The sequence below is a fragment of the Chrysochloris asiatica genome, unplaced genomic scaffold (assembly GCF_000296735.1).
Source record: "Chrysochloris asiatica unplaced genomic scaffold, ChrAsi1.0 scaffold00047, whole genome shotgun sequence".
NCBI lineage: Eukaryota > Metazoa > Chordata > Mammalia > Afrosoricida > Chrysochloridae > Chrysochloris > Chrysochloris asiatica.
In genome coordinates, this window is record NW_006408565.1 from 7,451,471 (window position 1) to 7,466,859 (window position 15,389).

The 15,389-nt window shown below is 38.9% G+C and overlaps 1 protein-coding gene across 6 annotated transcripts in view; it reads right to left on the reverse strand.

Moving 5' to 3' along the window:
- Positions 1-15,389, reverse strand: part of EPB41 (erythrocyte membrane protein band 4.1 (elliptocytosis 1, RH-linked)) — a 256,505-nt gene that overhangs the window by 105,895 nt on the left and 135,221 nt on the right. For all 6 annotated transcript variants that reach the window (XM_006862207.1, XM_006862203.1, XM_006862206.1 and 3 more), the window contains one exon: positions 2,513-2,588. In XM_006862207.1, coding sequence (XP_006862269.1) covers positions 2,513-2,588 — 76 coding nt within the window. The remainder of the gene's footprint in view (positions 1-2,512; positions 2,589-15,389) is intronic.

The window sequence follows — 15,389 nt, forward strand, 5'->3', positions numbered from 1 at the left end:
TTATGCTGTCTAAAGAAGGTATTTGAAATGAACAAATCATTGATTTTGCAGAATTCTATCATGTGATCTCCAGCATCATTTCTATCACCAAGGCCAGATTCATATTTTCCAATACTGATCCTTCCTCTTTGTTCCCAACCTTTGCATTCCAAAGCCAGTAATGATCAACACACTTTGATTGCATGTTTGATCAATTTCAGATTGATGAAGTTGGTAGAATTCTTCAAATTTATGCAGAAACACTCAATATTAGCCTGTAAGAAAAGCTATTTGGCTCCAGAATTGGACTCTTCCTTTTTTTTAAATCACACTGCCTTGCCAGATGCATAGATGCACAGATGACATTATTGAGTCAAATTCACTGGGCATATAGACATTTGGTTATTTCCCGCACACCAAGATGGGTGTGGCGCTGTAGGATAAAGCACTGAACTGCAAGGTAAGTTTGAACCACAAGGTTGGTGGTTGAAGCTCACCAGCTGTTCTTTGGAAACCCTATTCCTTATGAGTTGGAACCAACTCAGTGGCACTTAACAACAACAATAAAGATGGGCTAAGCTACAAGCAGCCTTCTACACTCTGTCATCAGCCACTTTGTAAGCCTAATTCCATCTATGTGCTAAATTGTGTGGAGTGGGGCTAGAAAATCTCAGTTCAACAAATATCAAGTGAATGCCTCAACCACGTACTAGACACTTCTGTTAGTAAAATGTTCACACCTATGAACTTGGCCTCCTTAGCACTTGTTCTAATTGACTGAGTTGACAAGTTTAGACTGTTTTTTACCAAACAGGAAAGTTGAGAGGTATGACTAAATTGACAATTCCTCTATAATTAGAATCATACCTGCTTTGACCATAAGATGTTGAATAGTATACGAATTAACAAAGTTTTTGTTATCCATAATTAGTCACCACATACATGTTTTAGAAAAAAAGTAAGCAATGCCAGTGCAAGTCACAAAAATCTTAAATCCCTCTAAAATATAAATCTGGATTTAGAAAGAAGAGTAAATTGTAACACTAAGTGACAAATATTACCTGTGTAAAGGAAATAGCCAAAATCATTTTTATGGCATCCCAACTTTAAGAACATACTGAGGATGGCTAGATAATGAATAATCATTTTTAAAGGTTGTACAGACTTCCACAGAACCTAAATGTCAGATGTTTTAGGAGTTTACTGAGTCAATGCCCTTATTTTATAGATATGGAAACTGATCATGAATTTGCCCAAAATTTGATAGTTGACAGCAAACTCTGAAATATAAAGCAAGCTTTTTTTTTTCAGCAACTAACAATTCAATTTAACAAACATTTACCAAGTACTTGCTATGTGTAAGGTTCCATGCAAAATGTTATGGGTACAAATATGTACAGAATTCTTTCTAACACACTGCTTTTTCATTTGCTTTCTTTGTTAACATTTTTACGGAATTTTAATAAATACCAATAAAGGCCATTTTCTTTAAAAAACTGTTGTTGTTGTTAAGTGCCATCGAGTCGGTTCCGACCCATAGCGACCCTGTACAGGGTTTCCGAGGGTGTAAATCTTTACGGGAGTAGAAAGCCTCATCTTTCTCCCGCGGAGCGGCTGGTAGTTTCGAACCGCTGACCTTAAGGCTCGCAGCCCGATTCGTAACAAAGACCTTTTTAAAAGAAAGAGCACAGATTTATTTTACAAATTAAGTGAACTAAAAAATTATTGAGGAAGGTTGAGTTCATGAAGATCATGTACCTAGTTATACTCTTTAAAAGGAGATAGGAAGAAAGAAGAAAAATAAAATATTCTTTAGCTGCTTTCATTGATGCCTATCTGAAGTTTCTAGTCTAATGGAAAGAAGTATTTTAAAAAAAAAAGGCAGCTGGAGGTATTTTATCATGATATTTATGTTTTGTCCTGTGGAGGGCAGTGTCCGTTTATAGCAGCCCTGCCCGCAGCTTGGCATAAAACCCAAGACAAGTAGAGCTAACATCCCTGTAAATTTCTTCCAGAAAGTCACAGACATTTGAGATTTTAGGCTCACTTATATACCAGCAGTAGCCCTGGTGTGGCGCTGTAAGATAAGCACTAGACCACAAGGTCAGCTTGAACTGCAAGGTCGGCAGTTCAAACTCACCAGCTGCTCCTTTGACCCTATACAGGGTCTCTAGGAGTCAGAACCGACTCGACAACATCAGCATTTACAACAACAAATTGCAAGCAAATCTGTTTTTAAAATGACAGAAACTTTTCATAATGGGTTAGCTATTTGATAGCTTGTCATTTAGGAGTAAATTCTGAATAAAGAAATTCTCAGAGTTTATGATGGTTAGGATTACTGACTATATATTCAACTCATGGACTCCTGGTGTGGTGCTGTAGGATCAGCACTGGAATGCGAACCACAAGATCAGCAGTTCAAACCCACCAGCTGACCCTCAGAAACTCTATACAGGGTCACTATGAGGCAGAACTGACTCAACAATACTTAACAACAACAATAACATTCAAATATTAATTCATTATTTACCTTGTTATATCTTCTGTTAACTGTGCTGGGTCAGGTGGATAAAACTTTACATGAAATGTGAAATTCCAAGGGACACCTATAAAAATAAACACAAAATCATTGTATCATTTATGCCTACCTTTCTAATAGTTAGAAGTACCTTAAAATACATTTTTTTGGGGAAAAATATGTTCTGAACTCTTTTAACATTTCAATGTTAAATGTTTAGGTAATAAAACATTTTATTTAAAAATAAAAAGATGAGAGTTACTTAGATACCATTGAAGAGTTAGAGGATATCTTTTATTCTTTTATCTGAACTAAAACAATAGTTTTGTTTCCAGAGGATTAAAATGAAAACTACATAGGCAATATAATTTGATAGAAACCATCCAACAGGCAACATGTTTGTAGCAGTGGTTTTCAAAACGTGATTTTTATATACTTTAGCTCCTTAGAGATGATTCATATACGTTCTCTTTTGGCTTTGACATTATTTATTTGTGGTATCTGTCAGTATGATGTCAAATAAGCAAAATCATTCTTCCTGTTAATAAGGGTGTGATTTGGAGACTATTTTAGAAATAGGGAGGTAAACAAGGCAATTCTGTAAAATGATAATGCAATAAAATCAGTATTTTAGATATAAAAACTATGAGTTAGAGCCTGAGACTCATACAAATAAGTAATTGTTTTGATCCACAATGAAAATCAGATTATGAGTAAAGGTTAAATGGAGAAAGAATTTTAATTTTTCCAGTTGAATGCTATCCCTCAGAGTTTGTCTGTCATGTAAACTAACATGACTACTGGCTTCTCAAAATTAGGCTGATATCAGCCAGAAATAAATGTGACTGGTTATTAAAGGTACTATTTTGTTTCGTGCTTATTGCATGCCAAGAAATAATTTAGGAAAGTGAATCCAAGGTTCTCTTACTCTAAAGCCATTGTTTTTCACCAATGAACTCTACCAGCCTAATACAAACACCTATGAGCATTAAAGCTTCTCACTTTGTGGCTTGTATCCAGGGTTTCATCTCCAAATACCAATGTATATTGCTAATAGTAGACAATAATGACAATATATATATTATGTAATCAGTCTGAATATCTTAATAGATGGATGTTGTTGTTGTTGAGTGCTGTGGAGTCGGTTCCGACTCATAGCGACCCAGCACAGGGTTTCCGAAGCTGTAAATCTTTACGGGAGCAGAACGCCTCATCTTTCTCCCGCGGAACCGCTGGTAGTTTCGAACTGCTGACCTTGCGGTTCACAGCCCAATTCGTAACCACTACGCTACCAGAGCTCCTTTGTCTTTTAATTTTTTTAAGTAATATTTCATTGCATTTTTGGTAATGTTTACATAGCAAATTAGGTTCCCATTTAACAATTTCTACACATATTGTTTAATGACATTGATTACATTTTCCACAATGTGTCAGCATTCTTATTTCCAATTTGGTTGTTGCCCTGCGTTCATTAAACTTGTTTCCCTGCCCTCTTACCCCTTACCTTATTGTCATCTTTGCTTTAGGGTAAGTGTTGACCATTTGGTACCATATGAATGGTTTTTTTAAAAAAAGATTCACGAATGATAATGTTTATTATATGATCCAATCTGTTATTTAGTCAATCTGTTATTTTGCTGAAAAGTGACCTCTGGGAGTGGTTTCAGTCCCAAGTTTAGAGATTATCTTAGGGTGACAGTCTCAGGGGTTCTTTATTGGACATCCAGTAAGTCTGGCCTTTTTTAAGAATTTAAGTTTTGTTCTACATTTTTCTCCCATTCAGTCTGGAACCACCTACTGTGTCCCTCCTCAGAATGGTTGATAGTGGTAGTCAGACTCCATCTATTTCTTCTAGTCTCAGGATAGATTAGGACATGGTTTGTGTGGGCTATTAGTCCTGAGTTTCTTCTTAAGTCTTTGGTTCCTACTTTCTCTTTGCTCCAGACAAATTGCAAAAATTGCACCAACCATCTCTCCCACAGCACTCTCTATTCAATTGGATTTGATAATTCATTGCTATGGTCATACAGAACTAGTTCACCATAGTCACAGTTATAGGATTTATTAGGAAAATTAAAAGGTTACAATTCAGGGTTAGAAATGCTCATGGCACAGTTCGACAGCCTTTTTTCAGCCATGCCTTCAGACAGTCCTCCCTCTGGCCTTCAACCACTTGGTTTGGTTTCTGCCCTGCTTTGTTGTTGTTATGTGCCATGGAGTCGTTTCCGACTCATAGCAGCCCTGTTACAGGGTTTCCGAGGCTATAAATCTTTATGGGAGCAGAACGCCTCATCTTTCTACCGCAGAACCACTGGTAGTTTCAAACTGCTGACCTTGCGGTTGGCAACCCGACTCGTAACCACTACGCTACCACAGAGCTCCTTCTGCCCTGCTTAGGCAATGTTATAAAGCTCTTCTGGGACTGCTGATAAATACCCAACAGACATTCAACTCCATTATAAGTCTCAGCCCAAAAGCTCTAGCTCAGTGAGTCAGCAGACCTAACTCTCCAGTTAAATGCTTTGGAGGCACCCCACTCGGCAAGTGAGCCTCCTGCTCAAAGGCACTCAGCTTTACTTGCTCTGTGGGTTGGGAAGACCACTGCTCTGTCTGGTGCTCTGACTCTTGGTTCTGCTGTTTCTGCTCCTCTGCCACTCCTCCAGTGTCACAGCTTTCTGTCTTTAGGTCCAAGAGGTTCAATGCACAAAGATCTTGGGGTCCAGAGGACACACTTCACTCCTGACTCTCCTTCCTTGATGATAGTGAGATTCCCCATTCTGCTTTCGAGATGGCTCATTTTATAACAAGTAAGACAGCAAAATGAACCAATCACAATTATCCCTGTTAACAATCACAACTGAATCATATAATCCATCAGCATGTTCCCCTACCTTCTCTCACCCAGACCCATCAGGAAAAACTCATTTGATGGGAGTTTCAAAGACATAGCTAAAAGAGAGATATTAAATAATTCACTGTACTACATGAGTAGACACCAATAGCTCTTTGATGGCAGCTCCCAAGCTTTCAAAACACCACATGCTATTCACCAAATCAGGATGTATAACATAAGCTTTATAAACTATTTTATGCCAACTGACCAACTTGTTTCATGAGACTATTGCCATAAGCCTTCAAATTAAGTAAATCAATCTTTCAAGGTGTTTGTTTATGTCTAGGTAATATGCAAGGAGCCCTTGTGATGCAATAGGATAAGCATTGAACTGCTAACCACAAAGTCGGCAGTTCAAAGTCACCAGTCACTCTTCAGGAGAAAGTTGTGGTTACCTGCTCTGGTAAAGATTTACAGCCTCAGAAACACTGTACAGGGTCGCTATGAGCTGGAATCGACTCAGCTTCAGTGGGATAGGAAGTATCCATAACTGTGTCCCTTATGTGGTTTATTGTACATATGATTACATGTAATCCTACTGTGGCACTGTGGGTTAATATGCTGGAGTACAAGGTCAGTTTTAACAACAAGGTTGGTGGTTCAAGCTCACCAGCTGCTCCTTGGAAGCCCCATACAGGGTCATTATGAGTCAGAACCAACTCAACGGCACAACAACAATATATGCAGCAGAGTCCTAGTGTGGTGTCATGGAATAAGCACTGAGCTACTAACCTGCTAACTGCAAGGTGCAGTTCAAACATACCAGTCACTTCTTGGAAACCCTATACAGGGTGGCTATGAATTGGAACCAATTCCACAGCACTTAACAACAACAACACATATGCAGTACACAGAAAGAAACACGATTATGCATATCCTTGACCTCTTCTGACTCCACAGGGGGAGACTCACCATCGGCATCAGCTCAACTCTGATTTCTATGAAGCAGAGGTAAGACAACTATCTTCTCTTTAATCTTTTTACAAATTCTGACACCACCTCCCATGGCACTCCTTACTTCGTTGCTGTGTTCAATGATTTTTTTGTAATGGCCACATGGAACACAGATAATACTCATGATTATGGGGTTTATTAGGGAAGTAACAGCTTACAATGCAGGGTCAGAAAGGACTCAGGACACAGTTCTTTGATCAGGATGGTCTATTCTCAGTTATGCTTCAGGTATACCCTTCTCTGTCCCTTAGTCCTTATGGTTGTTATTCCCTAAGCTTCTTGGGCTGACCCAGCCTCTGTCTTGCTTGGGCAAGTGTTACAGAGCTCTTTAGCTCTGCCAATAAGTGCCCAGAGGTACCCCAGTCTGCCTATAAGCTTTGGCCCGAAGGCACTCAGTTCACTCACTCCAACGGTCTGTGAGCCAAGCTCTGCTGACAAGTGCTCAGAAGCACCCAATTCTGCTAACAAGCTTCCTGCCTGGGGTGCTCAGTTTTCTTCCTCTGTGGGCCAGGAAGTTCACTGTGCCATCTCCTGCTGATTTCCTGTTTTTTCTGCCTCTGATGCTACCACTTCCCTGTTACTGCTTCTTGCCTACTCTTGCTATCTTTGGTCTAGGAGGTTCCCAAATTTAAAAGGTACCCTCTACTCTCAGCTCTTCTTTTTTGATGGTATACTGAGATCCCTCCTTCTGTGCTTGCTTCTCTCTCCTTCTGTCTCTTCTAAGATAAAAGGTGATGTGGGCCATACCCCAGAGAAACTCCCTTTATACTGGATCACGGCTATGACCTGAATAAGCATGTTATAACCTACCTTAATCTCCTTACAACTGATTGGCTGATCATATCAGATTACATCATGGTGAATGATTACAACACTACATAATTGTCTAAGAGAGTAGAGGCAGGACTTGATGGCAGCTAGGGTGGAGGTGCAGTGAAGTTCACCGTCAGTCATACCACAGAATACCAGGCAAAGCAGATTCAGGGCAGAGCTCCAAAACTTGGAACCACAGAGATAGGAATATTTTAAAAGTTCGAAGGCTTATAGCTAGTGGAACTTGAAGCTAAAGTAAGAAATCATGTACTTTTGAATCTGCTGTGCTGGGGGACCAGGAGCCGACGATGTCTTGGGTTAGGCCAAACGGTAGAGCCGAAACACTACAGAAAAATGCCACGGCACCTTGGAGCAAATGTGGACAATACACTTTGTCGGTTTTGCTTTGCTCTGATTTTCTTTTTTTTGGTATCTGTTCATTGCCCCCCCCCCCCCACTGTTTGCACACCTACATCTGATGACTAGAGGGGGAGTCTGAGCAAGTGGACACCCCCCACCCTCACTACTGGTGGGTTCTTCTGCCACACAGGTGCACAGATACTCAGCCAAGAGCAGGCCCTGAACTTTTTTTGTTTGTTTGTTTGTTTTTAAATACGGGAAAGGGCAGGACAGGGCTGTAGAGAGGGAAAGAGAGTTTAAAAACAAAACAGGCCGAAAATTTGAGTAAAGCCTGAGGTATAGCATAACAACAAACACTGGCATCTTGAAATCTCTCAGGCAGCTTTGAAAGCAAGAAGCTGAAGAGATGACATTAAAGTCATACTCATATTAGGCTACAGACTTTTTTCTTCTTCTTTTCTCCCTCCTCTCCTTTTTCTGTGATTATAGACTGCAGTATTCAGTCTAGTTTTTGTTGTTGTTGTTTTTGCTTGTTCTTTTAAACTGGTGCTGTTTTGCTGTTTTATGCTACCCCTCCTACCTCTGGGGGACTCTTTCTTTCCCTATATTACCCAAGAAGAGTCAGCAACTGCTGCCATATAGTCAAGCTACAATCACACTCTATAAAACACCAAAACTCAAGCAAGAACCAACTGCCATATACCAGGGAGGCAAACAACACCTGTGACAGTTACTCTGAGTTAAGCAATAAGAAGAATGATAAGAGAAGCCCATATCTTAATCACATCTTCCTGGAAGCAATCAGAAAGCATAAAAAATACCAAAACACACTCAATTAAGTATTAAAGCCACACATAAACACTAAACATGTCCAAGAAGCAAAAGCAGATGACTATATCAGCATATGTCCAGAAACAAGATAAAATGTCTGAGACAAATGACCTAGAGGTAAACCTGGACTACATTCTGGAAGGAGGGCAGGACTTGGAAATGCATGAGAAGGAATTCAGAAAAATGATTATAAAATGTTTCAAAACACTTTACAATGGAGTTGAGAAAAATAAGGAAGAAGTCAGAAAAGTGCTATAGGAACAATCAAATAAGATAGATAGAGCATTGGAAATGATTCAAAACCTACAAAAAGAGGTCCAAACGATAAATCACAGAATATCAGAAATAGACAATACTCTGAAAGGGCAAAGGAGTAGAATAGGCGAGATGGAAGGCAGAACCAGTGATCTGGAAGACAAATCTCTCAATACCACTAAGATAGAAGAACAAACACAAAAAAGGATTTAAAAATTCTGAAGAAGGTCTAAGATTCATGTTGAACATGAAGAATAACTTAAGAATTATCGGCATTCCAGAACAAGAAGAATCACACAAGTCTACAGAGGAAATAACTGAAGAACTGCTGGAAGAAAATTTCTCTAACATCCTGAAATGTCAAAAGATAAACATTCAAGAAGCTAAATGAAACCCAGGAAGGATAGACCCCAAAAGAAAATCACCGAGACATAGCATAATCAAGCTCTCCAAAATCAAAGATAAGGAGACACTCCTGAAAGCAGCTTAGGGAAAACAGAAGGGTCACTTACAAAGGCAAGCAAGTCAGATTAAGCTCAGATCTCTCCACAGAAATCATGCAAGCAAGAAGGCAATGGGGAGACATATATAAAATCCTGAAAGAAAAAAATTGCCAACCAAGAATCCTTTATCCAGCAAAGCTATCAATCAAATAAAAACATTCCAGGATAAACAGAAGCTAAGGGATTTTGCCAAAGCCAACCCTGTGCTACAAAACATCCTAAAGGGAGTTCTGTGGACAGAGAATCATCAAGAACAGACAACAACCAGAGATTGACATACATGGCAGCACCTCCCAGAATTAAATCGCCAGAAGGAAGAGTTGAGAACAGAACAAAACTCAGAATCTGGGAGGTCAGTGTATGATCAAAACAATTACAATGTAAAAGAAGGTAAACACGTAGGAACAGAGATCCAGATGATGAGAAGGTCAGGTAGATTACAGGATAAAATAGAATGCACTAAATGGAGAGAAAAGTTAATGGACTATATGGCAACCTCAAAGAAAATTAACACTTCACAACAACATACCAAGAGAATGAAAATCCAAGAAGAACATGGAAACATTAAAACTATGAGGAAACTCACAAGAAAGAACACAAAAAGCATGAACTCAACAAAGGAAGGCACACAGAACAAAGAAAGCAGCAACACCACAAAAAAGCAAACATAATGACAGCAATTAATCCATACCTATCGATAATTACACTGAATGTAACATATTAAATGCACCTGTTAAGAGACGGAAAGTGGCAGAATGGATAAGGAAACAAAACCCTTCAATATGCCGTCTGCATAATTGCCTAACCATCGAGAATCATGGCCCAGCTAATTTGACACATACTTTTTTGAGGGGGAGCTAAGCGTGGGGGCAGGTCATAATTCAATCTGTGACACTGTCTAATCCTCTTAGTGGGCCACAAGTACCTTATTTTCATAGTGTGACCCCATCATTTGGTGGGTATTACAAGACCATAGCTAGAAAGGTCATATAAAAACATCCATGACGTGCAAAATCACAGGCATATACTCACATATGCCTTCCTATACATATTTATGCACATCAAGACTTTGAACTGGTTTGACCACCCTGCTAAGAATTTATATTTACAACTAAGATATACTGAATCAGAATCTACATTTTAACAAGACCCCAAGGAGACTCTTACGTATACATGTAGGTGTCTGTATTACTTATTCACAATACAATGGAGCTTCAAAAGTTTGTGGACCAATGGAATTAAAAGATGTATATGTACACCCATTGACATCAGGTTGCTTCTGATGCATAGTGACCCTGGATAGGGTTTCTGAGACTCTAAGTCTTTATATGAGCAGAAATCTTCATTTTCTCCTGCAGAACAGCAGGTGAGTTTGAACAGTCAACCTTATGGCTAGCACTCCAAAGTTTATCATACAACATCACCAAGGATATGTGTGTGTGTGTGTATAGTCCTGGTGTGGCACCACAGGATAAGCACTGGACTGCAAGGTTGGTTTGAACTCAGTGATCCTGTATAAGGTTTCTGAGGAGTGGCTGGTGAGCCTGAATCGCCAACCCTGTGGTTCACAGACTAGTGCTGATCCTACAGTGAAACACTAGGAGTCTTTAGTTTCTGTTAAGGACCTGGGTTTTTATTTTTTAATTACAAAGACATAAGTGCTTTACCTTAGCAAGAGATGTTTTTCTGGCCTGGAAGATAATCTTCTAGATACTTTTCTCTAGCACAATCATATGTTTCTGAGTAATATTGAATATTATAAATATTTTTATTTAAACAGGCTAGAGTTAAGGTTTTCTTGTCAGGTTTCAAATATTCTGAATTTTTTTTGCTCTGACTTACATTTAAAAACAAGCTTTTTATAAGTAGGGAGAAATATAAAGAGTTGTCAGTGCACAGGAATGCTTTTTTCTATTTTAAGAAAGTTAAAGTCGTTATAAGCAAAGTCTAAAGGAAAGCATTTCACCATAACAAAAGTGTTTTCTATTCAGTCACAAATGAAAAATGAAAATTGTCTTTTTGAGTTAAAGCTTTCTAACCATGATGAATTACCACTATTGCATTTCTTAGAAGTTTCCTCAAAACTAAATTAAAAAGGGCATGTAACCTTAAACAAGAAAAAATTTCTCCATACTGATGTGGTAGTGGTGGTGGTGTGCCGTGGAGTCGATTCTGACTCATAGCGACCCTGCATAGGGTTGCCAAGGCTGTAAATATTAACGGGAGCAGAAAGCCTCATCTTGCTCCCATGGAGCAGCTGGTAGTTTCGAACTGCTGACCTTGAGGTTAGCAGTCCAACTTGTAACCACTACGCTACCAGAGCTCCTTCCATACTGATGTAAGTAAAATTAAATCCTCAACAACTTAAATATTTTTTCCATTTTGTCGTGATGTTTCTTCTTGGTCTAGATGTGAGGATTTTTGCATTTTCTGCAAATACTGACACAGAAAGATGCATGTGATGTAAGGAAAACAAGTAACAGAAGAATAGGTATGCCATGAATTTATGTGTTTAAATATATTTCTATCTGTAACTATGCTGTAGTTGCTGTTAAGTGCCGCTGAGTCAGTTCCAACTCATAGCGATCCTGTATAGGTTTCCAAGGAGTGGCTGGTGAGCTTGATCCGCTGACCTTTCAGTGAAACTGACATTGCAGTTCAACACATTAACCCACAGTGCCATACCAGGACTCCATCTATAAAGATTGACCATAAGAAATGTAAATAATAATAATAGTTTTCCATTCCTTAGCTAGCCCATTGGGCCTGAACTGAAAAATTCTAACCTATGCTTTGTTCAACCTAGAAATACTTATGTTAGGACAGCAATTCAAACAGAGCATGCAGCACTAACATGAGCTTTGCTGTTGTTGTTGTTAAGTGCTGTTAAGTGGGTTTTGATTCACAGCAACCCTGCAGGGCTTCTGAGGAGTGGCTGGTGGCTTTGAATCGCAGACCTTGTGGTTAGCAGTCCACTAAACTAGAGGGCTTAAAGATAGGATATAAGTCACAATGTCAGAAGGACTACTGGCAAGTAATTATCATTCTCCCATTCATTTCTTCTTCCCCAGTCCCCTTACTACAATTTGGAAAGAGGTTGTAGAAATGGGAATAATTAATTACAGGCAAGAAAATATGGAAAAAGCCCAGAGCAATGTAAAAAGAACAGGATAGAGCACTAAACTCCTAATAGTAGCTACTGTCGTTTTGATCACTAGCATTATAATAACTGACTCCCATAGCCTTTTTCTCTTTTCATCTTTGTTCTTTTTCACCTTCTGCTACTCTCAACTGATCTTTATCTTCCCCAATGTTGCCTGTTGCTGTTGTATGCCATGGAATCAGTTCCGACTCATGGCAGCCCTGTATAGGGTTTCCGAGGCTGTAAATCTTTATGGGAGCAGAAAGCCTCATCTTTCTCCCATGGGGCAACTGGTAGTTTTGAACTGCTGACCTTGAGGTTAGCAGTCTAACTCGTAAGAAAAATACCAAGATCTGACCTATATAGTAATAGTACCTACTTATGCTGTATCTTTCTATTATGGAATCTCCTCCTTTCAGGGGAAGGTTTTATCTCAATTTTAAAGTCACATGCAATAGTCATGATTCTAAAGGAACTCACTGTCAGAAAAATGGCAGGAAATCCCTTGATCTACTGAAAGAAAGAAAGAACTATAAAAAAGGCTTTATCCACTTACCATGAACCTGCTTTTTTATTTCTTTGGCAGAATCCAGCCATGTCTGTAAAAAGAAGAAAAGGCATTCACACAGATCTCCAAAACATCAACAACAGAGTACCTGAAGCAGGACCATGGACCATCTTCAAATAGTGCTTCCATACCAACCTACATTTATCTCAATAGTCTCTGAATTAGAATTGCATAGTATAGTTAAGGAAACTTAATGAGTAGAAAAATAGGGGACTATTGGTCTTGAATCATAGGCTCCATCCACTACTATTTTTTGGCTGAGTGACTTCATACAATAGTATGCCTCTGTACCTCAGTTTCTTCATGCATAAAATGGGATATCAGTGACAGTAGTAGCAGCAGTGGCTTCATCATAGTTATTGTGAAAATTAATATATATAAAACTCTCGGTAAACAGCAAATGCTAAATGAGTGCTTACAATGTTTATTATTCTATAAAGACTAGCAAAGATATACAACCAGGATTAATTGACATCATCCAAACTTTCCCTTTCCCTTGAATCTCTGGTCTGCTTCAGGCTTTCTATGTACAACATCTCATATGATTTGTGCTCAGGAGTCCTGGTGTGGCACCATAGGGTAAGCACTTGACCTCAAGATCGGTTTGAACAGCAAGGTCAGCAGTTCAAACTCAGCATCCACTCCTCAGAAACCCTATAGAGAGTTGCTATGAGTCAGAACTGACTTGACAGCACTTAACAACGTCTAATGAATGAATAACTATTAAATTTTCCTTGAAAATTCTTGCCTACAATAATTGTCTCCTTTCACCCTTCTCCAACTCTGCTTAGAGTCTGCATATCATTCAGATAGGGTTCCTCCACCTATAGAGTGGTTGTGGTTGTGTGCCACCAAATAGGTTCTGACTCATAGTGACCCTGTATAGATTTTCCAAGGCTGTAAATCTTTATGAGCAGAAAGTCTCCTCTTTCTTCAGTGGAGTGACTGGTAGGTTCGAACTACTGACCTTGTGGTTAGCAGCCCAGATCGTCATCCACTAAGCTACCAAGTTTCCTTACCTAGCAAAATAATGGCACTTGAAAAGAGTATTACCATTAACATCTCTTACAGGTCCCTTGTTGTCAAGTGCCATCAAGTTGTTCTAACCCATAGAGACCCTGTATAGGGTTTCCAAGGAAGGGCTGGTGAACTTGAACTGCCAACATTATGATTCAAACCAACTCTGCAGTCCAGCATCTTAACCCACAATGCCACACCAGAACTCTGAGAAGATGTTTAAAGACAGAGATTTCTAAATTTAATTGTTTAAAAGCATTTTTACTGAAGTAGAAGATACATTCAGAAGATATACAAAACATAAGTAGATAGACCAATAATGTATCAAAGGGAACATAAAGGAATATATGTTACTAGCACTTCAGGAACCCCTCTGATTCCTCCTCCCAATCTTCATCCCTTCCCTAAACCTAAAGGTTCAAAACTGAATTTTAATAGCATTTAGAAAAGAGGAGTAAGGTGCTTGCTCCTCACCCTCCACAAATAAGGGCAGAGCATAGAGGAAGCATTTCATTTATTCTACCCAAGGAATGGGCTTGAATACTACAATCTTATATCTGATTATATACCATTTTGCCTGTTATATGAAGACATTCAAGACAAAAGAAAATTAGCCATAGAGTAGGAATTGTTTTCCTTTTATAAAGTTCTACCCACCCATCTCTGCAGTTAACAAAGAAGATAAAGAAATATTAGGGGGCTTCAAAAAATTCATGGAAAATGGAATTAAAATAATGGATTTTTAGTCCCCTTGTATGTTAATTGTTGTTATTGTTAAGTGCCCTCAAGTTGGTTCCAACTCATAGAGACCCTGTATAGGATTTCCAAGGAGTGGCTGGGGAGCTTGAACCGCTGACCTTACAGTTCAAACCAACGTTACAGTACAGTGCAATAACCCGCAGCACCACATCAGGTCTCCTGCATGTTAATAAATACCACTTAGTAATAAAATTGCTCTATAGTGTAAAATTTCTGGTGTGGCACTATAGGATTAGCACTAGAATGCAAACTGCAATGTCTGCAGTTCAAACCCACCAACTGCTCCTCGGAAATCCTATACAGGATCCCAATGATTCAAGGGCCTTAACAACAATAATAGTGTAAAAAAAGCTCCTGGATAGTAGAAATGATTACTGCATTTGGATGCTAACTAAAAGGTTAGAGGTTCAAATCTACCCAGAGGTATTTCAGAAAAAAGGCTGTAAAATCAGCCATAGAAAACCCTATAGAGCAGTTTTACTCTGACATACATGAGGTCATCATGAGTTGGAGTCGACTCAACAGCAACTGTTTTTTTTTAATAATGTAAAAATTAAGCACACACTTGTTTAAGCCCTGTCAGGAAGGGAGGGACCTGGATGTTTTGTCATTAGCCTCTCATTTAGACTGAATAAGTTTTAGTGGCTGTCAAATCCGAAGTCAAAGAAGACTTTAAAAGACTAACTGGTAAAGTTTGTGGAACCAATGAGAATCTTGGTTTATACCATGTAATCTAGAACTCTTAATGAAGATTACTTTCTACTATTTTTGAATAGGCATCTTTCCAGCATAGT